This window comes from Metopolophium dirhodum, chromosome 9, assembly GCF_019925205.1.
Source record: "Metopolophium dirhodum isolate CAU chromosome 9, ASM1992520v1, whole genome shotgun sequence".
Classification (NCBI taxonomy): Eukaryota; Metazoa; Arthropoda; class Insecta; order Hemiptera; family Aphididae; genus Metopolophium; species Metopolophium dirhodum.
The window spans coordinates 27,182,374-27,208,272 of record NC_083568.1 but is presented as its reverse complement, the minus strand read 5'-3'; the positions used below and the strand labels follow the sequence as shown (position 1 = coordinate 27,208,272).

The following is a 25,899-nucleotide window of genomic DNA, read 5'->3' as shown; positions in this document are numbered from 1 at the left end:
TATACTATTTCGCCGTACCGACTAGTAAACGTCGTACTTGTATATTGTGCTGATTTCGTGGTCGATGTAGTTTCCGAGGCACGGGTTGGTTATTCAAACCTCCAACAAATCGATTGCGGTATTACTGTACCGACTAATAGACGTTCTTATCGGTTTGTTGGCGGGTATACTATTTCGCCGTACCGACTAGTAAACGTCGTACTTGTATATTGTGTTGATTTGTGGTCGATGTAGTTCTCGAGCCACGGGTTGGGCGCCAGTTGATACGGAGCGTCTGTTCGTGACGTCCCGTGTCGTAAATACCAATGCGTTGTGTATTGTTATGATTCGTTTATTATATAACCAATAAGTAATGTTTATAATGATCGGGGCAAGTTATCCCGGGCCGCGCGGCAGGCTTAAGGAAGCGGCCGCGGCGGGCGGGTTCGGGCCTGAAGAGGCGCGAGCAAAACAATAGTCGGGACTTGCCTATACGTTTCGTAGAAGTAATACAATAATAGGGGAGAGTAGAAACCGTCCGTGCACGGACTCGAGCAAGTCGTGTGGGTTCGGTTCTTCCTCGCGGCGAAACTCGAAATAGCTCGCCGTAGGGGGAAACGTGGTACTACTTGTCGGCTTGCTGAATAGTCGATTGGCCAAGTTACGTCGCGAAGTCGGTTCCCGGCGTGTCTTGGTATTCGTCCAACGGTGTGACTGGACTCGATTGAACGGGTGGACTGTCAGTAATGGATCGCCGGAGTATAATTATATTATACGCTGCCGTCGGTGGGTCAATCAGGTCCCGGTGTGGCGGCTATCCGTTGTCGTCGATCGTTGGATGTACACGGTAGGCTTGGCGTCGTCGGTCCGTGAAGTGGCGCTTATTAGCCAGGTATGCCGGGTACTGTTGAGTCTCGGCGGTATCGGGCGATCACGTTAGATCGGTGCGTTCAGGGTGCGTCGTCGTGGACTGGTTAGGTCGGATCAGCTTCGCCGGTGTCGTTCAGGTCGGTGTTGCTGCTGCGTTGATAGTCTTCGGGTCTTCAGGTCTTCGGGTCTTCTATAGTGCTTGTTGACTTGTAGAAGATATGTTGAAGACTGGTGTGGTGGAAAGGTTTGACCTGCTTTGCTTTGCTTTGAAGGGATGGCTATGCCGTTTACTATTCCAGGCTTATGCCTCTACTAGTGGATGGAAATTAAGAAGAAATGGTTAGATTTATTGGTCTGCCCAAGAGAGTGGGTAGGGTTTCAATTTACGTTTAGTATTTGGGGGAGGGTGTGTTTTACCTAGAAGTCGGATGTAAGTATGATTGGAGAAAGAATTTTTGTAGAACATTGATTTGGTTTGGGAACGAATGGAGTTTTGAATAGATTTGAAATTTGTCGATTTTAGAAGGACCGAATTTTTAACGATAGTGGGTAAACCCGTTATCGTGCGAATGCCGATGTTTTGAACAGATTCGATACGTCTCCAATGTGAGGGACCGATGAAAGGAGCCCAAGAGGGGCCAGCATATGAAAGAATTGGAGAGACGTAGAGTTTTAGAATATTGAGCTTTGAAGATTTTGGGACAGGGCTAGAACGGTTGAGAATGGGGTAAAGAATTCCGCGGACGCGAGTGGCTTTTTTGGTGATGTCTTGAACGTGTTTGTCGAAGGTGAGTTTGCGTCCTATTGTAACGCCGAGGTATTTGGCATGATTGGACCAAGTCACTGGATGGTTGTCGAGTAGTAGTGGTGGGATGTGAGTAGTATTGGAACGTCCGAAAAGAATACCTATTGTTTTGGTAGGGTTTATTTTGATTTTCCAGCGATGAAACCATGTGGTAGCTAGGTTGAGTTGGTGTTGTAATTGTATGGCTGCGCGTTTCGGGTTTTTGTCGAAAGTAAAGAACATAGTGTCGTCAGCGAATAGTGAGAGGTGAGCTTTAGGAGTTGTTGGTATGTCGTTAATGTAAGTCAAGTAGAGAGTAGGTGAAAGGCAGGATCCTTGAGGGACGCCTGCGAGTATGTGTCTGGTGGACGAGAATGAGTCTTCGATTTTTGTGACAAAAGTGCGGTCAGTGAGAAAGGATTCGATGATTTTAACGATTTCAGTCGAGATGTTGAGTTGGGACAGTTTGTAGAGGAGGCCGACGTGCCAGACCCGGTCGAAGGCTTTTTCCACGTCAAGGAAAATGGAGGCGGTGTTAACGTTTTTGTTAAAGTTCTGACTAAGTTGGTGAGTAAGTTTGGTCAGTTGTAGAGTGGTAGAGTGTTCAGGTCTGAAGGCAAATTGTTCTGGGCGGATTTTGTCTCGAAGATTGGTTTGAAGGTGAGAGAGGATGATTCGTTCGTAAATTTTTGATATTGAGGAGAGTAGAGCGATAGGTCGGTAATTTTCGGGAAGTTTGTGATCTTTACCCGGCTTAGGGATGGAAATTATTACTGCTTTTTTCCAAGCACGTGGAAAGTAGCAAATTCTGAGGGAGCAATTTATAACTTGTGTTAGGGAAAGTAGAATGTTATTCGGTAGAAATTTAAGAGCAGTGTTGGTGATGAGATCGACACCAGGGGCTTTCTTTTTGCGGAGGTTGTTTATGATTTTTTGGATTGTGCCAGGGGTGGTGAATAAATTAGATTTGGTGATACTTATGTTTCGAAGTAAGTTGGAGTGGGCAGAAACTTCTGGAAGGTCGGGACCAGGGTTTGGTTGGAATTGGAGTTCGAGAGAGTCAGCTATCAGCTCGGCTCGATCGATGGCCGGAAAAACTAGACCGTTGGGGCCGGTGAGAGGGTGGGATGCAGGACGTTTGTGGAGGAGACATTTGTTTAGTTTGTATATAGAGCCGTCCTGATGGTCAAGAGAATTAAGAAAAATGTCCCACTGGTCAGTTTTGTGAGTTTCGAGTAAAGTTCTGATTAGTGAGATTTTGGCGTTAAGTTGACGTTTGGTAGTCGGGTCACGGTTTCTTTGCCATTGACGGCGTAATTGGTTTTTTTCAGTTATTTCAAGTTTTATGTAGTCAGGTAGTAAAAAGGAAGAGTTTTTGTGTTTAGGGGTAAATACGCTAGCTTCGACCGCGTGTTGTATGTTTTTGGTGAGAGTATCAATTGCCAAGTCGATTGACTCACTGTTGATGGTCGGTCGTTCAGTTGGGCTTGGTAAGTTGGATAGGATTGTCTTGTATTTTGTCCAGTTAATGAAGCGGTTAGTCGTTGGAGGGGACGATGATACCGGAGTACACAAGGTCTCCAGAAGGATAGGGTTGTGGTCAGAAGATAGCTCGTTGAGGTTGTCGATGTGAGTAGGATAAGGTAGTCGAACGAGTGCGATGTCAAGTATGTCAGGTCTGTATCTAGCGTTTGTCGGGAAGTGTGTGGGGGATGAGGGAGCAGTGATGGTATAGTCCGATTGTTGAACGTGGTCGAAAAGTACGCGACCGGCAGCGTTTGTCGAGTGGCTAAACCAGAGAGGGTGTTTGGCGTTGAAGTCACCTGCAGAGATTTGCCATTCGGCACTTTGGGTCAACAAGTCCAAGTCGTGAGACGTGAGTGTTGCACCTGGTGGTTTGTATACCGCTGATACAAGGACTTCGTGGCCGTTTAGTTGGATGAGGACAGAAGAGGTTTGAATGAGTGTGTTAAGAGTTATAGGTTGATGAATGATGCGTCGGTGGATTAGAACAGCCGTGCCGCCGTGAGCAGGCGAGCCGCGGACGGGCGGCAGGTCATTCCTGTATGTGAAGAAATTTGGAATGTGAAGTTGGGTAGAAGGAGATAGACGGGTTTCATTTAGTAGGATTATGTCAGTTTTCAGTAGGAGAGCGAGGGAGCGTAGTTCGTTGAGTTTGTTTTTGATGCCGTTGGAGTTCCAAAATAGGATTTTTAAGTTATTCATTTGGGGGTGAGAGAATGGACAGGAATGTTTTGATCGTTGATTCTATGAGAGTTTTCGGATCATGATTATTGGATAGCGCAGTTAGTAGGTTGGTGAGCAGGTTTAGTATCAGCGACAAGTTTAGTTGTGGGACTGGAGAATTTGAAGAAGTGAGCGCTGATTTTGATGTTGCTGCGGAGTATGTCAATGTAGTGTTTTGATTAGGGTGAGGTGGTGGCGGAGGGAGGGTTGAGGTTGGGTGTGAGGATTTATTTTGAACGAAGTCTTGGGTTGGAGTTGGAGTTACCTGCTGTTTCTGAGCCATGAATTGGGGGCAGCCACGAAAGTTTGCCGTGTGTTGGCCACCACAGTTGCAGCATGTCGGAGGTTGTTCGAGAGTTTTTGGACAGGCATTTGCATTGTGGTTTCCGGCGCATTTTACACACCGAGGTGGGTGACCGCAGTTTCGAGAGCCATGGCCAAAACGTTGACATGAAAAGCATTGAGCGGGTCCAGAAGGTTTTAGTGGTTCAACTGAGATTTGCAAGTAAAACAAGTTAGTCAGAAGAAATATGTCCTTAGCAGTCTGATTAGCAGCGATGTGCACTACACATATCGGCATAGGTTTTTCAGGGGTGCCAAAGCGGCGGACGTAGTTCACGGAGTACCCTAGAGTAACTAGCTCGTCTTTAAGTTCATCAGTAGATATATCGGTTGGAATGCCCTTTAGAACGATTTTTACCGAGCGTTCCTCGGGGAGAGAAAAAGTGTGGAATTCGGTACCTAGGTGTATAGAGTCTTTTGGATTAGGCGGAATTGGGTGGTATCGGTTGCCCGTAGGGTTACCCGGTCGCCGGAGGATTTTGCTGATAGAGAGCTCGGTTGCAAGTTTTGGAGTGAATAGATGGTGGGCGCGGCCTTCCGCCAGGAAGCGGAACTCAGTATGATAGGTGGAGGTCTGGAGATTGAAGGAGTTTTGGACGGAACTTGGGCGGTTGAGAGTGGAGTTTTTACTGAGTGTACGGAAGTAAGTGATGATAGGGAGTGGTGGGTTGAGGTGCTAGAGTCGGAGAAAGTGTCTATGGTTTCAGAGTCGGATGTACTGGAATTAGATTGTATTGGGGAAGGGGGAGTTGATCGTTGTTTTGGTATTTTCGGAGGTGGTTTGGTCGAGGGGTCTCCGACCTTCCTACGTTTGTTGTTCCTGGTCATTTCTTGGGTGTGGGATGTTGGGGAGAGGATGCGGGAGGGGATGCTGTGGCAATGTGAGGGCGCGGCCCCACGACAGCTGTTGACGGAGGGACGTCGCTTCCGCGGCGGCTTACTTGTGGGCGCTGGTGCCCGGTCGGAGAGCGGTGAAAACGGCTGATTTGTGTTGACGTCGACGTCGCTTCCGCGGCGGCTTGTTTTGGGCGCTGGTGCCCTGTCGAGAGCGGTGAAAACGGCTGTTGGTGAAGACGTCGCTTCCGCGGCGGCTTGCTGTTGGCGCTGGTGCCCTGTTGAGAGCCGTGAGAACGGCTGATTTGGTGACGGTTCGGGTGTGAACCGTGGGCGCTGATGCCCTGTTGAAAGCGGTGAAAACGGCTGTTTGAGGAACTGCTGCTGAAAGCTGGCTGCAAGTTGAGTGGTGTAGGACTTGTTCGGATGTGAACTATAAAGGTTTGACCGGTGAACTGTCCCGGTATATATACTATTTGTTTCCCTTTGTTGTCCTGTGATTGGTCGAGGATGGTTGCTTTGATAAGCAATAACCACACCTCGACCCGTTGGTGTTCGCTTTGTTAATGTGGTTCTTGCTTGTTATTTCCGTGAAATTTTCCTGTTGGTAAACTACTTATTCTAATATGTCGCGTCTATTACTTGTGTCGCATTATGTTGCCATACTGTTGTGTTTGGTGGTCCTGAAAGGACCATTTTAATACAGTGACGGTTTATCCCGTTACAGACTTATTTTTTAATTTAATATTCTGAAAAGTATCTATATACCTACCTACGTTTTAAAACTCAAAAACCACAACTTATATAATATAGTATGTGATAAACGAAAGTAAATTATCCGAGATGCCGACCGACTCACTTTAAAATAATCACCGCGCCGTGGCTCTACGATATTATATTATGCGCGATAAATATTTAAAAATAAATGAAAATAACTACGAGTGGATGCGATAGCGCGAGAAATCGTGAAAAAAAACCCGAAGAGATATTATATACCGCGGGTTCGCATAAACTGAGACGATGGCGTGTCGAGGACGAGTTGGTGGAAAAATAAGAGGATGTGCGTGAGGGCGAGGAGGAGTAGTTAAACTGCAATTTCAATATTTAGTCTACCGCGCCGGAATAATATAGTGACAGACAATAAAGTGGTGGAAAATCTTCCGCCCACCGCAGGGCGCAGATACTACTATGGTGCAAAAGTTTTAAATTTTTTTTTCCATTCACCTAGTACACATTATATACATGTATATAGTGTACACGAAAATACCGTAAAGCTGCCGTGGTTCGCGTGTCGAGTCGGAATATACGCGTTAGTTTTTCGCACACCCCCACATATATATTATCCGTTCGTATTTTTCCGAATAGCTTTTGTTTTTAAGTTTCTTTGGAAATTATTAGACTAATATATTTTTACAACCTCCGCCGCTCGAACGCGGCATCTGTTCGATGGTGTTTTAAATTAATGGCCCACGAACCGCTATTACAGCAACAATATAATATTGTCTGAGTCTTCTATACACCGGCTACCGACACCATCACAGTCACCACCACCACCACCACCACCACCACCACCACAGACATCACCTGCACCGCCACCGTATTTGCGCATAATAAAAGTGTCTACGCGACCATTTCGACGACGATACACTATACTATTTTCAATCGATATGTATGTGTCTGTAGAAGAAAAATAACGATTTTCTACACGGGTTTGGCGTGCTATCCATCACTATAATAATATGAGACGTAGTGCACACTTTTGCTTAATAATCGAATTTTTAATTTCATATTTTCATGCGAGCGCAGTGCTCCTGCGAAGACGTCGACACACAATTTAACACAATAATATTGTAAACCGATGTCGACCGTTCGACCGATAGTATTATTAATTATTTGTTGTAAGCATTCAGAGGCGGGCCGGCACCCACCCCCCCCCCCCCCCCCCCCCCCATATATAGCTGCAGGGTGCAATACAATGCGATTGTGAATCTACATAATATAGGTACACAGTTCGGTACGACGAGAACGATTTTGATGACGGCGCAATAAATAATCATTGTCGAATCACAAAATTAGAAAATATATTAAGCAGTCGGCAGTTCGACGAGCGGACCAGCTAGACGGCCGACGGTTAACAATTTAGAGTTCTCGCCCGAGTGAGCCTTTGTATGCGGTTTGATATAATATAAATAACGGTAGGTCACAGCGCGTATTATTATATAATATATATAGGACCGGGAGGAATCGAATACATTATCCGGCGAAACATTCGCGCTTAAGGTGTAAAGAAATTCAATACCCAACAACGACCATTACTCTGTGTAGTAGGTCCTTGAAAATAATAATTATTTGCTTTTTTAATTCAACGTGTTTTTTCCAAGAATACCTACGCGATAATACGACAGTGCGCACAATACAACATAATATAATATTGTGATAAATATTGACACACAAACACACATATATAATATAACATATATATGTATAATATGCATATACTCTAGATTTTTCAATGTAAATATTGAATAAAAGTCCAACTACCTGATTCAACGGTACGTAATCGTTGATTATAACGTTTAAAATTTAAGACCGATCAAGTTTACATTTTTATGCTTGGCCCTATTTGCGACACTACGGTGTCGTTATGACGCAGTGGCGCTGCACCACAACCGAGTAAACAATAATGGTAATTATGTTTACATAACATAATATTTGGTATCGCAATGTGCACACTAAATTTGCTCGACAATTAATTTAGATTATTATTATTTATATTTACATTCTTTTGATATTGGGTATTGCGTTTGTTGAGGTTATCGTATTATTTCGTAGTTTTCGGCAGAAACTTTTTAACGTTATAATATATTAATGGGTTTTCTCCGGTTTTTCTTTACGTACCTACTCGAAATAGGTGCCAAAAATAATAACATACAAATCGATTATTCGTGAGTTATCTTGACAGTCGTTCGGGGTCCTTTACGTAATAATAATAATATACCCTAAGACTTTCATCCGGGACGCACCGAGACATAGTTCCGAAAAACATAATTTCTATACAATTTCGAAATAACATAATAATATAATATTAAATCGGTACACTCGATGTATTTGGTGGTCTAATATTTTGAATACTACAAGCTGAACTTAGTTGAGCTTACGAAGAATAAAATTGCTTATATCCTTTTGAAGTTCGGACCTAAAATTGTATATAATAAATAATAATATAATATTGTGCTACAAAGCTACTTTGTCTTTTAACGATTTACTGTCTGTAATAATATCAATCGCCATCATACACTTTTATTACGTTTTTTCGATTCTTGCAGGTAGTAGAAGTTATCCCGAGGAAACGAGTAGGCAAGTAATAAGTCCGGTTCCTGGAATGTACCTAGGTTGTGTTTCTTTGACATTTTCATATTCTTTTCATATAATAAGGGGCGCCTGCAGCACTTATAGCAATATTATATAATATCAATCTTAGTAGGTATTTATTTTGGTTTCAGTACTATAATGATTCAGTTATTAACCTTTTATATGACATAAACTTTTTGCTATACATAGGTAGGTATCGGGAAACGTTTTTTAATTTAATAAAGTTGATGACGTAATAAGAATTTTCAACTTAATTCTCTGTATTAAATATGATTTGCTGATTCGATTTTCATGTTAAATCTATCAAATTATACATTATATTATTAAATAGTATTAATAAATGCATTTTGCAAAAAATATTTATATTAAAAACCAACATAGTATTCTTTTTCTGTTCATCAATTTATCATTACGAAGGAAGTCTTATTCGTGAATATTTTTGTTATGTTCATTCGCCGTGTGTATAATATCTAAATAGGTAACAAATAAGTAATAGAGTTACTTAGCATTTAAAAAATGGGGTTTTATAACCTAACTGCCATAATATATTGTAAACATTGTCAATTTTGTATTTCTATGGAAAAAAAATACCTTAAATTCTCAATGGTATATTTATGTGGAGTTTGATAATCTTGTTATCTGCAGATTGCGTGGTGGATATATTAAAAACTTCTAAACATAAAGTACCTAGAACTTTGCTATCAATAATTTTCATTGTTAGTATACATGTTTGATTTTTTTTTGTTAAAAGTCGTTAAAAATATTAAAAATATTGGGAATCGTGGCATTAATTATTATTAAATTGCAGTAAACTTATAAACCAGCTACCTAGTACAAACATAAATTAAGTTAATTATAATATATTTAATGAGATTTTAACATATAAATTATTGTATATTTGGAAGTTTCGGGTAATAATAATACTTAAATACCTACGAAAAAATAATTTTATTTTTGTTATTTTAAAAGTGTATAAATTATCAAAATACGTATACTATGGCATATCCGAAAACTTTAATATTCTTTTGATTTCACACTTCGTTGAACATTTTCTGTAAACATTTCTCTGAAGAAAACATGTCTATAACTGATAAATTTGTTATACAAATATTATATGATTGGAATTGTGAAACTATCCAAAATTGTAATTGAAAGTTCACAAAACGCAGAAACTTACAACTTTCGTCAAACAGAATACATTCTACATATTCGATTGGTGACTTTCATATCTAATTATTCCCTGTTGATTTATTTTCATAAAATATTTTGTTTTCAATGTAATATTAACTTAAGTCAGTATAGGTACCCACTAAGTAAATTCACTTATTGTAAGTGAATATTTGGATATTGTTTTGAATAAAGAACGAATTTTGTTCTTTATTTTTACACAAACGCACCGTACATAACTGCATAATATATTATAATACGTGTTTATTTAGCCCTGTACTTAATATGCATTTTCATTTAGTTTATAATACTATCTAACATCCTTCATTAATAATATTTATAATAGGTATAAGAACTATCATAATACTAAGTTCGATTTTAGTGTGTATAGTTTTTATCGACGTTTGAACGACGTTCGAAGTCTCGTTGGTCGATCGTTAACAAACTGCCAAGGCTTCGAATGAAAGTTTAGTGGCCCATTTTTAAATAACAGCCGATTAATAATATTATATAGTCTAATGATCGGCGTCCATTCCTTTTGTGTCGGAAAAAAATGGATCATAGTGTAGTTAAATTGCCTATACAAGGCGCCGTGTTATCATAGTTTGTCTATAATCATTAAAATAATAACACATAACAGCATTTTAATAATTCTAACGTCTGATATAAGGGTAACGGATAACATATTATAATCCCATAAGTAGTAGAAACGTTGGCACGAAAAACTGAAAAACCTATTCCAATGCGCTCGCCGAGTATATCCGAGTCGGCGTTGTCATGGATATATTTTGCGGTTTGCTGTGTAAGATGATTTTATTTTTGTGTTTATTTATATTGTTTTGACCTAATTTACGATCGGCGTCTGGCCCGGGGGTTTGTTTAAGTTTCCAAACTAAGTATATTTTACGAAAAATCGCACAGACGACGTAAATAATATTTTTTTGTAAAGAAACGCAAGTCACGCAGCTCCTCTAGAAATACGGATATCGTTATAGTTAGTAATTTTTTTTTTTTTTAAATAGAATGCCTCGTCAACACGACGTCTCACCGAATTGCGCAATATTTTCGCAACATTTTGGCATATCCAATAGTGCCGATAGTGCCATAAACAGTCGAACATTATAATTGACGAGTTTTTATTTTAGGTTTTAACGAACGCTCATATTATATACTGTATTATATTATGTTGACGGTTATGATATAAAATATATACACGCGAGGACGTATTGGAATAATAATCATTGACACGTGTCATTTTTATCCAGTGAATTCACGCATATCGCTCTTGCGAGCGGGCGCAGCAGATCGCACGCATAATTGTAATATTCTTTTTTTAATATATGAGACTCTCCCCGGGGAAATGTGTACCTACATGAATTAACCTTTTATATCAAACGCGAAATTATACGTATATTATATATTATACATAGCAACAAGAACTCTGAAATGAGAAAACGTATAACATTTCCTCCAACTTTTAAGTACACCGACCGTATTCATAACGTTTCCCGTGACAATTTAGAATGTTATTTATCGCAGACGTTTCTCATAAGACTATTATTATTATTATTACTATGTTTGTATACACGATAATAATATAATACGTATCGAATTTTTACCGTAACCGTTTGCTCGCTGCGTAAAAAAAATTATTTTCCACGTGTGTACGATAATTCTTATCGCATTCGTGCGTCCCCGGCGGACCGATATCCGTGCTCGTTTACGCGATTTTACTCTATCAAACCGAACCTACGGAGTACATTTTATAATATATTATTTAGCCGTCTCGGCGCCGATTTTCGAATACCTTTTACGAACCTACCTAAATATAGTACAGCTGCTAATCGATCGAATACGCGAAATCCGTATCGTTTTCTGGAACACCATACGGATCGTTTGACGACACCGGCGAGAGGAATATTTCACGCACAATATTTCTAATGTCTACTTTATAGATTATTTACGCGCATATTTTTTGATTATATAGCTTATAATTATTAATTATTACGATGCGTTGTTTTTGCACTTACTATAATTGTATGCGTACGTTCAATTGTAGCTGGTATACGGCGACGACCTACACCGGGCAGAAGACTATGCGGGCGCATATTCATCATAATTTTAAATATGGATTCGGTACTCTCCGCAAGTTCTGGGGCCGGTGCGAGGAAAAAAGTGTGCGCGAATAAAAAATCATCGCAACCGCAGACGGTGGCGACGTTCCGGGGAAGTGGAGGACGGAAATATTATCGTCGGGAGTATAAATCTCGTCGCGCAGGGCGAGAAAAAAAATAAATAGTAAAAGAAAAACGCAATATAAATAGCGTACTCGGCGACCGATTGGGCATTATTCATTTTTCTCTTTCTCGTTTTATTTTCGTCCGCGGTCGTACACTCGCGTATATGCACAGCGAACGTGTTCATATATAACAGTGTGTGATGCGTGTCCCGGTATACGCACAAAAGTTTGACGGTGATGTATTATGCGACGTCGCCCGACCACCAAAAACTCTTCCGCGCTCTTTTTCTCTACGTTATACCTCTCTGTTTCTATTTCTTTCTCTCTCTCTCTATCTCTCTCTGTATAATGTATATACAATATACATATACCTTTTTCTAAATTCCACTCTCTCCCTCTCGTACTGCTTCCGTCTGATCGATTCGCCGCCGATCGTAGATTGCTGGCGCGGCCATTGCGAAAAGCGCTTTTTATAAACGCGTGAAAAACCGCCCAATACACGACAGCAGCTGATCGTCACACCGTCGGAATTCCCACGTCGCGCGCATGCGCTGTAATGAAAAATTAACAGTCTCCGACAACCAGCTCACATCGATATAATATAATATTATTACCATATCAGAATTGCCTTGTATATAACTTAATATTACAGTGATAATGACGATAATAATATAACAATATAATATATTATACGTTCTGCAGTGCAAATATATCACTCGAAGAATCGTCGTCTGGTCGTCTTCTCGCCCTCCATCTTGACCTCACCTACATACACCCCACCTCCCACCCTCAGCCAACTTTTATACGTATGTCGTTTGCGTCTACCTCCAGTCGGTTTGCGCTCGCTGTCGTTGCATCTGTATTTATTGTTATTACCTATTATTTATTTGTTTACGCTTCATTTTTGTAATGTGTTTGCAGACGGACACGATGGAGGTGTGTTCCAGCGCATCTTTGCTGGGGCAACAACTTACTCTCGTAGAGCTCGAGAGGCTGTCGTTCATAGGCCCTGAAGAGTTCGTTCAGGCGTTCGCCAAGGACAGTCCGCATATCGATTCGTCGTTCAAAGACATGAAAAAGACCAAAAATCTCGAGTCGTACGTTCATTGGTTCAATCGACTCAGCTACCTAGTGGCCTCGGAAATATGCAAGGTAAGCTCACGAATGTTTAATTGTTTTATTTGTGTATCGTTCAAGTAAATCGTCATTATGATCGTCGTTGACATTTTCGCGCCACCGTTATCGTGTTTCAGCATTCGAAAAAAAAGCAGCGCGTCAAGACCATCGAATTCTGGATCGAGACTGCCCGGGAGTGTTTCAACGTGGGGAACTTCAATTCACTTATGGCTATCATCGCAGGGCTAAACATGTCGCCGATAAGCAGGCTCAAAAAGACGGTAATAAAATTGATCGATATTATACTATTGGTCGTGCGAAGACACACGCTCGCGACCCGTTAAAATTGTGTACAATTTTTGAATTTTTTTTTTGTTTCGATTCGTTTAGTGGCACAAGGTACAACAGTCCGCCAAGTTTACCATACTAGAACAATACATGGATCCGTCGTCAAATTTTAGCAGCTACCGGTCAACGCTTAAGGCGGCCCTATGGAGAAGCGCTGGAGCCACAGATCAGCGGCAGAGGGTCGTCATACCGTTCTTTTCGTTGCTCGTCAAAGACATTTACTTCCTGAACGAAGGATGCCGAAACAGGTAATTATATTATCATTAGTGTGTTTGTGACTTTTTAGGGAAATTCATTGTCTTTATGCTGTTGTACAACATACATAGCTTTCTTAGCACAAAGTTTTAACTAGGTACCCATCAATAATTTAAAAAATTATAAAACGGTTGTTTTTGATAATTTTGTCTTTCAATGTTATTTTTAACACATTTTATAGGAACTAAATGCATAGCCCTAATAATAGGTGTGGTATTAATATATAGTTATTGATAATTCTAATATATCTATATAGTATACATAATGTATTTACATTAAAAAAAACAAAGTGCGTTATTAAATAATGTAAGTTATGAGGAATAGCTAATAATTTATATTTATCAGTTCTTTGGGTTACTCTCTGTATATATATAGGTTATGCAAAATAGATATCAAAAAACGTATTTTATATACCCAATATTACGAGTAGTATAGTCGAGTTTGCTATTTTTATGACGTGAAATAACCAAAATATATTAAATATTTTATCTCATTTCATTATTATTTGGGATTTCTAAATTGATATAAATCAACAAAATAAGTTGAGGGATAACGTATTCATTAAATTTAAATTTATGTTTTTGTAAACTTTTAAGTTTATACTGTAAATAATAATAATAATAAGAAGGAGAACTTTTGTTATTGGTCGAATGCTAAGGCATATCAAATGAAAAAAAAAAGTTAAAAAATAAAAATATATTTCGTAATATTATTTACCAGGTACCTATTCGATTTATTATATAGTTAATATTCATATCTATTACTAGACCTGATAATACATTATTATTGTTTTGGTAATTTAATTTTAATACGTAGCCGGGCCTGGTCCTGAAGACCATCTTTAATGCTGTATTAAAGGGATCAGTGGTGGATAGTTATTTTAGCCAAACCATACCAATCGTTCGTCCACTTTCGTCATATTTTTTTAAACTAGTTTGAATATTGTGCCTACTTGAGATCGGTCAGTCCGCTTTTCCCAATTTACACAAATGCAACTATAAATTTAATTTGAATATTTTGAAATTCCGGAATTCTTATCAGAAATCTAGAAATGTGGACTGACCAATCTCAAGTAGATATTATAACGAATTCAGATCAGTTTTCCGAAATATTATCGCATGACGATGTAGATCGGTAGGATGGACAAAATGTACATACAAATGTGTAAATACTTGTACTTGCGCGTGTGGGGGCGCTCCGCTATTTCCACAGTCACACACACTACACTGACATATTTACAAGACCCGCTTGCACGCAATTTGAAAATTGCCTATGTTGAACTCCTTAAAAACTGTCTGCCACCAATCTCCTTGAACAATAGTTTACTGTCAATGGGTATACTATATACAATATAATACATTTCACTGTATCTCCATTCATTGAACGGTACCTATACCGTTTCCAGCTGTATCCAATCGTTTCAAGTCAAATGTCAAATGTATAGTTCTACCCCCGACAGACCCAAAACGTCGACGCTGTAAGTGAAAAGGACAATTTTCCCGTTCCGCTTAGCGTTTAAAATGTTTCCAATTACAAGTTGTTACGTTTCGACTACATGCTGCGATAACTATAAACGAGAGCATGACCTCTGTAATTATTGAAATCTTCCGCTACCGCGGAAGAGGGGTGGGGAACGGCTTTATGCCCTATCGCGCCGAGGAAACGATTGGCTGTAATAATTATTATTGCGCCTGTGCCGATCGAACGCTTTTCCGATCGCTGCGTATGATGTACAATTTGGTATACTATGATAATAATAATATTATATATGATGCTCAAAACGAATTACGATTTTTTTTTTCCCAGGCTCGACAACGGCCACATAAATTTCGAAAAGTTTTGGCAACTGGCCAAGCAGGTGACGGAGTTCATTACGTGGAAACAGGCGGCTTGCCCGTACGAGAAGAACGCCAATCTGGTGTTGTTCCTCCTCACCACGCCGGTGCTCAACGAGAAAGGTTAATTTAGTTTGTTTGCTTGCTCGTTTTTTTTTTAATTATAGAAATTGCTGTTTTTAATTTCGTTCTTATTATTTTCGTTTTTGTTTATCGCAGCGCTCACATTATTGTCATTCGAACGCGAACCGCCAGACAACAGTGTGGAAAAAGAACACTACAAAACCCTCAAGTACGTTTGGTTTTTTTTATTATTATTATTATTATTATTATTATTATTATTATAACCGCTCCGTCAGATAAAATCATAATTACGCGCAGAGTCAAAACCGCCCCTCTAATGGATAAACTCATTTCAAATTAACAATATTATTATGAGTTGAATTTGTATTGTTTTTTTCGCCGTCTTTTTTTGACACTACGACGTCCGACAACGACAATTAAAAAGGACGTAAACTATAAAATTGTAATTTAGAAAACGTTTTATGGATTTCACATTTTGAACAATATAATATAATACAATTGAAATCAACATATATTTTGTGGTACTCATGAGTTAAGGCTTTTGTGATTTCGTCTGTTTTGCACTGAAATCGTCCAAAATACTTAAATATTGTACCGAAATGTAAATCGTTATTATTTAAACTTTGTCGTTATTATAACGATAACTATAATAGTATCGTTGACTTCTGTACGTCAATGTAAGATGGCGAGTCAAGGATCATTTAATATGATATTATAGTTCTCGATTATCGTAAAAAAACTGCTATATATACCTAACCCTTATTTCTTTGGAATATTTGTAAAGATTTTTTTTCGCTCTATAAATATTATACAACAAACTTCAAAACTATTTTCAATTGCATAATATTTTACTAGAGTAGTTTTGTAAAGTTTTTAAAACAAACATGGCCAAATAGAAAACTATATGAATTTAATGAATTATTAATATAGTTTATTTTTTTTTATTTCAGGACTGCATCGTAATGTGCTGTATTCTCAATTTTTGGATACACTTCTGGACTTTTATTTTCCACTTCTTCTAAAGTCTGTTTTAATTTATTTTTATTTTTTTCAAAGCACAAAAAGGTGTAAATGTTTTTTTTTTTTTTTTAAGTTCTATTATAGCATTGACGTTTATTATTATTATTATTATTATTATCATCGCACTAAAGGCTTCCATATTAGTGTTGCATTTTGAGACAATGTATATTGTGTATTTTTACGAAAAGTAAAATTTAAGGATAAATAATAATTGTGTAAAATTGAATAGGTTGTATTTTTATATGTACTTAAACCGATTATATTTTATCGATCGTACGATTTCGTTGTCCGTACGATTTCCATTTCATATTAAGTTCAAATATCGTCAGTATTATTTTCAAACAGACTAACAAGTTCCTCCTAATCAATTTGATTTAATTTAATTTATCTATAATAATTATATGATTATTATTATTGTATTGTATTGTATTGTATTTTTTATTATTATTTTTTTTTTTTTGTATAGTACAAACGTTTTATGAATTTGTATAAATCATGAATAAATATAAAAAAATTCCCTAATTAAAATAAAATCAACACCTGTGCATACTTTTTGTCGTCCTTTGTCGCGTTCCCGTCATATATCCTTGGAATTAGAACAACAATAAACATCATTTTTATGGACAAAAGATATACCAAACAGCGTTGCGAAACCCGTCGAACGATGAGCGCCGTTATTTCATACCTACAAAAGGCTCAGTCTCGTCGAATGGTCGCGCATAATTTTTGTACTCCACTGAAAAACTGATGTCAAATTCAAACTTCGTCGTGTAACGTGTATAGAGACGAGCTTGGTAAATTGCTTACGGTCTATTCTTTTTCACAAACGAAATTGGATCTATATCACCACAATTCTCAAAATAATATTAAATAGTTACAAAATCGACTCATAAAATGTAGGATAGTATTATAATTATTATATACTTACATTTAATGAAATTTATAAATGTTAATTTTAATTGCTCATAATTATTATAATATTCATTTTAAATAAATAATAATCGATTAAATATGGTTTAAAATATTTGATAAATCATTAAAACAAATGAAAATTGTTTTTCAATCTACAATCTTCCGAAGAATGACTTAAATGTCACTAGTTATTGTTCAATTTTTTTCTAATGATTACAGGGTATTATAACTTAGCTATACCACACCGATGGGCGATGATATAGTGATAAATAGTTAATTTTTTAAATATTGTTTTCCACATGAATACAGATAAATATCGGATCAGAAGACGATAGAGGACGCCAAAACGTTGGAGCTTTGATAATATGTATGTCATCCATTTTAAAATATTAGATTTAGATACAATTACCTAATACAAATGTATTATAGAATGATGTTGTATACGATTCTAGTATTCCCGTTTTCGATGAAAAAAAAGGTCGTTAAGATCGCCAGCGATCACTTCTCGTCCTATCGACTGTAGTAATGTACATCGTGTGCATCAAAATACGAAGCGAGTCCGGTCTCCAGTGACACTTTGAAGTGATCAAAATGGTTTTTTTGCGCCCCGATGGTAACACGACGGTTATTTCACAGACTTGCAATAAGATTTTCAGGTGAAGATTCGATTCGATATACTATCGAATGTCGATTATAAGTTCTTTGGCATACTTTGAACTAACTTTTGACTTAAAGAGTTTTTTTTATGTTAATTTTATAATAGGTTTTAATTGGTCGAAGGCTAATTTACGAGTTTCCAAGTCGCATAGGTAAGTAAACTGTTATAGTTACTAATAGAGTTTTAGCAGTGATTCCAGATAGTTATATACATCAAAATGTTCCGTTATAGTGGTCGAGTTGCCGTTTGTAGTAACTAATAAATATAATAACCATGATAACCACTTTAGAAACCCAATCGTAGTCCTCGCCAGTTATTAGTTCTCATTTACGAATCACGGGTAGATATTGCAGGAAGTCTCGAGACAGAACACTCGGAGATGCCAAGTTATTATGTTCAACGAATATCAGAATATATTACCAGAGCTATAGTGAGCTAATATATACAGCTACAACAAGACGTAATAACGTTACTTATAAAAACTCGCCATAGGGCTGAAAAAATAATAATTCGAAAAATGCGAAAATTCGGCACTTACATCGTACCCACGTACGACTTATAGCAACGGAAACTACAAGTTATTTTCGAGTAATGATGATGCTTTCGAATTAATGATAATTTCTGCGAAGGCGGCCGCGGTGGGGCGGAACGGTGGCGTTCGGTCGAAACATCGAACGATGCAATATAGAATAATACGTCGTCCATGTAATATTATATCAGACTCGTCGAACGCAAAATTATGATATATTATAATATATCTCAACGTTATAATATTACGCTGTACTGCAGTATAATATAATATTATTATTGTACTACGAAACGAGTGATTCGTGCGACCAGCTGGTCGTGTGTAGTGTCACTGTAGTCGTGACCGCAATACCACACCGTTGGTCCGTGTTTAGTGGTCGTCGAGTTTTCGGGATCGCGTACACGAAACGACATCGCCGTACTCGTATACTTAGGGTCTCGGATGTGACATAGTACATCACACGCACACACACATCCGCACACCCACCACACACCCACACACCCACCACACTCGCGACTTTTGTGTAACAGCCCGAAACACTCTGTCGGTGTGGCGGTCACGGACGGTTAATATGTGCACAGATCAGCGAGCGCGCTCATGCCCATTTTATACATTAATAAAGAATTTATTAAAATTCCTATTTTACTTCCTTGATTTTCGATCAAGTAAGTATGGTAATTGAAATGAAAAAAAAGTCTGAATTTGAAAACTTCGAGAATTCGTGTTGAATAGAAAAATAATAAATATGTAACTCAGTAATGATAAGTAGGTGGGTAATTTAGCTAGCTATAATATAAAATATTAATGAGAGGGATTTGATATCGCACACAAGCGGTATAACCACTTGAATTCATAAAAACGTCGGTGTGAACAGTCCCAAAATATCTATTTATAACTTTTCTCTTAAACTATGATAGCTAAAAAGTTGGTTGATAACTCATTAAAAAGGGATTATCGAGTAGATACTAAATGTAGAATTAAAAATTTTTTTTTAAAAAATTATTTTAATTGTTACAGATAAATAAAGAGTTATTTTTTGCTAGATTTTCATTTAGCGAGGTAGATTTCCGAAACTGGGGAACGGATTTTGTTGTTTGGGGTCTTGTTAGATTCACATTGGCTAGGAGAAGTGCAGTGAATATTTTCAGAATTTTATCTCCAATCATCAGTTCACTAAGCAGCTGTAAAGCTGAAAAACATAAGAAAACGCCCAATAAAATTTGTTTTATGTTCGGTAATGAATTAACTATTTAAGATAAAGTTCTGAAAATCTTCACTGCATTTCTCCTAACCAATGTGAATCTAACAAGATCCCAAACAACGAAATCCGCTCTCTGATTTCGGAGATTTATCTCACTAAATGAAAATGAAAATGATTTTTGTTGGGCCGTTCACACCGACATTTTTCTGGATTCAAATTGTTACACCGCTTGGGTGTGATATCAGTTAATAAATGTTTAAAAACTAAAAATCAAGAAAGTTTACATGCCGATCCCTGACTTGGCGAGTGTTTTTTTTTTTAGTTTTTAAGTGGGACGTTCAGGTTGGTTGGTTAATAGGTGTTCAGCACCATTTTTTTTAAAACCCTATATAATTGTGCGTTATATTGTAATCATGTCATTTTATCGACGACCGCTTTGGATTTCGCGTGAAAACTATAAAATATATTTATTGATATTATAATAATGGTACAGAGTATGATATTAATCGCCATAAAATCATAATCGCGTTCACGTCGAGTCTGATGTTTTATAATGATGCAATATAATATTATATACCTACGGGTCAGGAGCGTAATTAAGGGAGGGGATGATGGGGATAGATCCCCACCCCCCAGAGCCTTCATAATATTATATATTATAATATTATATACTCACCAATGTACTTGAAAATTTAATATTTTGTGTGTAAAAAAATGTATATCTCCCCCAGGACAAATTCCTAATTACGCCACTGCTACGGGTTTATGGGTCGCATATACTCGCGAAATCCCCAGCTGCAGCACACACTGTCCGTTCATTTCACGTTCCGATGGTATGAAACCGTTGTCGATATTAGCCATTCGTAATTTTATTGTCATTTTAATATCATCACTTCGCCATATCGATTTCAGTATTTTGCGTGTGCTGTAAGCTGGTATAGCTCGCTCGCCGGCGAATGCGAAAATCGCGTGGTACGATGGATTCGTGAAATGAAAAACTGCAGGCGGCGCTCGCGTGTAGGCATAAGTGAAAACTGAAGACCGTCGCACGATACGTTTTCCGGTGATTAAAAAGAAAAACCGGGGCTTTTGTGCAGGCGCGCAGACCGACGGCGAACTCGTCGCGCACTACCTTGTCCCGAGCCTCAAGTATTAGCGTGCGCACCAATATAAATAATAAAATGTGTAGCCGGTATAATGTAATTTTTCATCTGTTTATTGATTTCAAATATACATAATATAATATAATATGCACAAAGCAACTACACGGACTGCTATTTGATACCTACTCTCTGTAAGCAAAAGTTTGCGTTGAAAGTAAAGAGGTTAAGTAGCTAAAAAACAATAATTAATGTTTAATTTTCACACACATAGTAACCGACATTCCTATACTGGATATTATAATATCAATTAATTAATCACGCTTTTAAAATAATAATAATATACTATAGTCTTATAGCACAACAGTGATAAACAATTGAATAGCAACATAATAATATAAGCAATAATAATTATTGTAGTAACGTAATAAGAGCATTAGTCAAACGATCGCATATATTATAGAGTACGGAGCATTAATCTAAAGTAAGAGGTATTCACCATTAATTTAATATCCGAGGGAAGTAGCTTAAATAATCGTTTACCTCTAGTCGTGTAATAATACTGCATTAATGTCGTATTTGGTTTATTAATAAGCAAATTTCCATTATCTCCACCCCTGGCGTTATATATACATCAGTCACTCGATAGTTCGAAAAACTCCATAAATCGAACTAAACGCCGAGTCCCCTGAGAAAACCTCTATAATTAGAAGAAAATACGTGTATTCCGGTCCCCTCGATGATTCGGAAAGTCTGTCGGCGGGACACACACTCTACAATTCGATTATTTTTCCACGAACCTCTACAATTCGAATTTTCTTAAACGCGATTAGGTATATGTAAGTTCAAATGTATGTAGATATAAAGATCGTGTACAATTTATTCGACGTAGGTACTCGAAATGAAACTTATAACGACGGTGGTTAAATAGGTACTATCGTAGTTTATAAATGTTATCGGACCTTACCTACCTAATCTAAACTTTAATATGTAATATATACAAAATATTTTTCACCTCTCTTTGATACGAATTAATTTGTTTTCCCTCGATTATTCGAACACTCGGTAAATCGAAAACCTCTATAAATCGAATTTTTAACTCGGTTCCCTGAATTTAGAATTATCGAGTGACTATACTGTATTATGTGTTTTAAAGTCTTTTTGTTAATGAACATTTTCACTATCGATGCTTTATTATAAAGTTATAAAAATAGGAAATATAGATTTTATATAATAATATTATAACTTATAAATTTGGCGACTCCGCGGCATTTCCAAACAAGCGATAACGGCAATTTGGCTATCGGTTCTATGGACCCGGAAAAATGATTATTTAGATGAGATAATATAACGGATAATAATATTTGTATAGATAAGACGCTGAATTCGTTGCTAATAAATAGCTCAATAAAGAGTAGAGTATTATATTGAAAATGTTATCATGTAGGTACAATAAATGCTAATACAAACATAATTTTGTGACAATTTCAAGTTATAGTTATCGTTTTTGAGTTGCAACAAAAAAATGAAATCGATTTTGTCGAATGGTTGTTTAGCGTAAGAATGTCAGTTTTGCCTAAATTTTTTTTTTTTTTTTGATCTCAAAGCTTTTGAAAATCACTGATAACTTATAATCTCCCAAAAGTACCGATTATCAGAAACCATTCTTAAATTGAAAATCAAAACATTATTTCGACTAACTATGCGCGTTTTATCGTGTATAGGTACATACAGAAAATATTATTTAAAAAAAAAAAACACAAATCATTGGAAAATCATTAGATTCGTCGCCCTGCTCGGAATCTAAAAATCCTCTGAAAAGTTTACCAAAATATTATGTGTGTCTACTCACATAAGTACATTCATTAAACGACTCGCCCTGTGTAATATTACTCCCTACTATCGTTATATTATCATAACTTTACCTTACAAATAATACGTCTTGTCGTAGCCATTTCGATAGTCGTCGGGTTTTCCGTTTATTGATTATTCGATATTCGTAACATTTTTCGAATACAAGAAAAAAAAACAAAACGTTTTTCTTCTCATCGGTGTACTTATAACATATATATTGGTACATTATACGCATAGCACTTTACAGGTAAAAACGGTTTTCCTCTAAAGTGAAATATATTTAGGTGCACAACAGTAATATTATAATACGACTCGAAACCCTATGCGTACATTATACAGGATGGTTCGCCGAGCACGGTCGTCCCCTTTTTTTCTCCGACAACGGCAGCAGTAATTCAAAATCTGATATTTGGAATTTTTAAACACACTTAGAGACGATAATGTTTTCCGATTATCGAGATATTTTCTGCTGCTCAAGGAGTATCGTCCCGCGTGTAGATACGAACTTCTGTTTTTGAAACCGGCAACCTGCAGCCTCTTCAACCGCAAGTCACGGAGCGGCGAAATTTTTTGAAAAAAATCGACGTATCGGAATCGAAATTCGTACGAGCGTAGCTATTTTGATTTATTCGACCGATGGTGTCGATGAAACGTCCAGGGTAACGGGCTTGTGAGATATGTGGGGCGAAATGAAAACGTCGATCGCAAATTTTCCGAGCATATATTTTTTTAGAAATCCCGAAAATTAGTATTTTAATAAATTGTTTATATCAAAGGAAAACACGGGGGTGTGCTTGCTTGGTGAAACGCTCCCCGTAAATAATATCGTACGCATATCAAATAATATGTATCTGGTCGTGAAGGTTATGTTATATATATTATAATATCATATTATTATGTTTACCAGGGTGCAAAGTCGACTGTTTCATTTTGTTTTCGTTATTACTATTATTCGTCTGTTGTCTTATGTTTGTATACGTCTTATAGCGTCGCGTTTTTTTTTTCGTCTCTCGTTTGCCGTCTAAAGTTTTTCGTTTTATTTTTTTCTGTTACGTATGAATGCGATTTCGATCACTGGTCGTGCGCGTCCAACAAAAGAGTAACAATATAATATGCAACAACGGTTTGTAGAAACAGTGTCCCATCCTGTCCACGATCAATCTTAGACCGAATTGCCCAGATTTTATTGCTGACATCCAATGACCCGTTGACTGTTGGCCGTCATAATGAATTGTCTTCTGAAATAAAGATGAAACGATAGTATCACTATAGTATTGTATAAGTGCAAACGTGTTATGAAAATATATAAATATAACATCGCTCACCAAACACAGAAAGTTTCGAATTTCAGATAAATATATTAATATTTAATGTTAAGGGTACTTACGGACAATATTGTTTTAATTAAAATATTTAAACGTTGGCATCCGTTATTACTTTAGACTAAAAAGGAATAAAAATATAATCGTAATTCGTATGATTTTATATTATATTATATTTTCGTGCGTCATTTAATTAAAGAATGTCGCCATTATAATATTAACATTGTACTGTGTACGCAGCCACAAAGCTAATAATATTTTTCTAAAAACTACTGCTACCATTATATTCAACAAAGGGCCTTTTAACGTATAAATTAATAATCCCGAGTTTTGCAACTTACGAGCGTTGTAAACTGTAATTCACAGTCGTACGGTCTACTGGCAAAACTACTACAGGTAGTTACACTATGGGTTAGGACGTTTAGGCCCCGTTCTCCGTACTTGTATATAACTGTGTATATAGGTATCAACATTTGTTACCGACAACTGATTTGCGTAATTTTTTGTACATATAGTTACAGCTGGTAAATCGTCATCACTATTTCAGTGTACGTTTTTCATAATACTGTAAATAATTTGTATTTTACTTGTCATTTTTATACAATAAGTACCACGGGGCGATTTACCGTGCATGCTCGCCCCCGTCGTATATTTTTACAAATCACGTTCTTATTTATTCAAATTCTGTTTGGAATTTTTAAGCGTAAATCTGGAGATCCGCATTTCAAAATACTTGGATTTTTTATAGATACCACTTAAAGAGTTCCAGAGTTCCAGCGATACAAAATTATTTTTCCAAATTAGAACCAATTATTAATCCACTGGCTGATCCCGTGCACTTCGTCGCCCGTTAAAATATGTACCGACTCTACATTATGACTCAAACTTTGTTCGATTCGTTATTTAATATCCGGTGTACGGTGTTCAAAATTCGTCTTAACTTTTCTGTTGCCCGGAATAAAAATTCTCATTCGCAGCAGTATATTATCAGGTAACCTGCGGTAGATCGCGGACCCAGTGCGGTTTGTAGCTAAGTGTACGATTTAACTCTAAAGTATCAAAGTCGTACGAAATTTATTTTGCTATAATACGGTGGATTAATGTAATCGATCAATACACAATCCTAACCTAACCTAATAACCTAACCGACGAATAAAAAAAACCAAATTTAACCCTTTTTAAATTAGCCTATCTTCTTCCCAGAGATCTGCACACAGACATTAGATTATATATAATATATTGAGGCCATAGCTGATCCTGCGCACTTTGTGGCCCGTAAAAAACGACATCTCTTTAACAAATTGCGATCGTTCAACTCATTTTTGGTGAAACTCGCTGCAGTAAGTGCAACTCAGCCACGCTGGTAGGCAATGTGTGAAAATTCGATTTGATGCATTCTTGTACCTGATCTGCCCGATTGACCAACAGCAACCAATAATAAATAAATACTATTTCTATTAATTATCTCTCCTATAACTAATAGCAACCATTTATAAACAAATATTTCCATCGTAAATCTCAAAATCCCGGTTTGAGCACTCCTATTAATTGATCGTAGCGTGATGTTATATAGAACATAGCGTTCTTCGATGAATGGACTATCCAACGAAAAAATAATTTTTCAATTCAAACCAGTGTATAGCTCCTTACATCCCCTTACAGCCTTTTTTTTATATTAAAAAGTAGCCTATGTTTTTTCTCAGTGTCTAAACTATCTATGTACCAAATTTCATTTAAATTGGTTCAGTAATTTCGGAGCCTATTCAATACAAACAATCTTTCCTCTTTATAATATTAGTATAGATTAAATAAAATGTATGTTCAAAGGATA

The 25,899-nt window shown here is 37.1% G+C and overlaps 1 protein-coding gene across 1 annotated transcript in view; it reads left to right on the top strand.

The window, feature by feature from the left end:
- The window catches only part of LOC132952409 (uncharacterized), a 217,122-nt gene extending 199,756 nt beyond the window's left edge, over positions 1 to 17,366 (top strand). The window contains exons 7-12 of the mRNA XM_061024703.1: positions 12,756 to 12,986; positions 13,088 to 13,231; positions 13,341 to 13,546; positions 15,360 to 15,511; positions 15,608 to 15,680; positions 16,423 to 17,366. Coding sequence (XP_060880686.1) covers positions 12,756 to 12,986; positions 13,088 to 13,231; positions 13,341 to 13,546; positions 15,360 to 15,511; positions 15,608 to 15,680; positions 16,423 to 16,435 — 819 coding nt within the window. The 3' untranslated portion in view covers positions 16,436 to 17,366. The remainder of the gene's footprint in view (positions 1 to 12,755; positions 12,987 to 13,087; positions 13,232 to 13,340; positions 13,547 to 15,359; positions 15,512 to 15,607; positions 15,681 to 16,422) is intronic.
- The last annotated feature ends 8,533 nt before the right edge of the window (positions 17,367 to 25,899 follow it).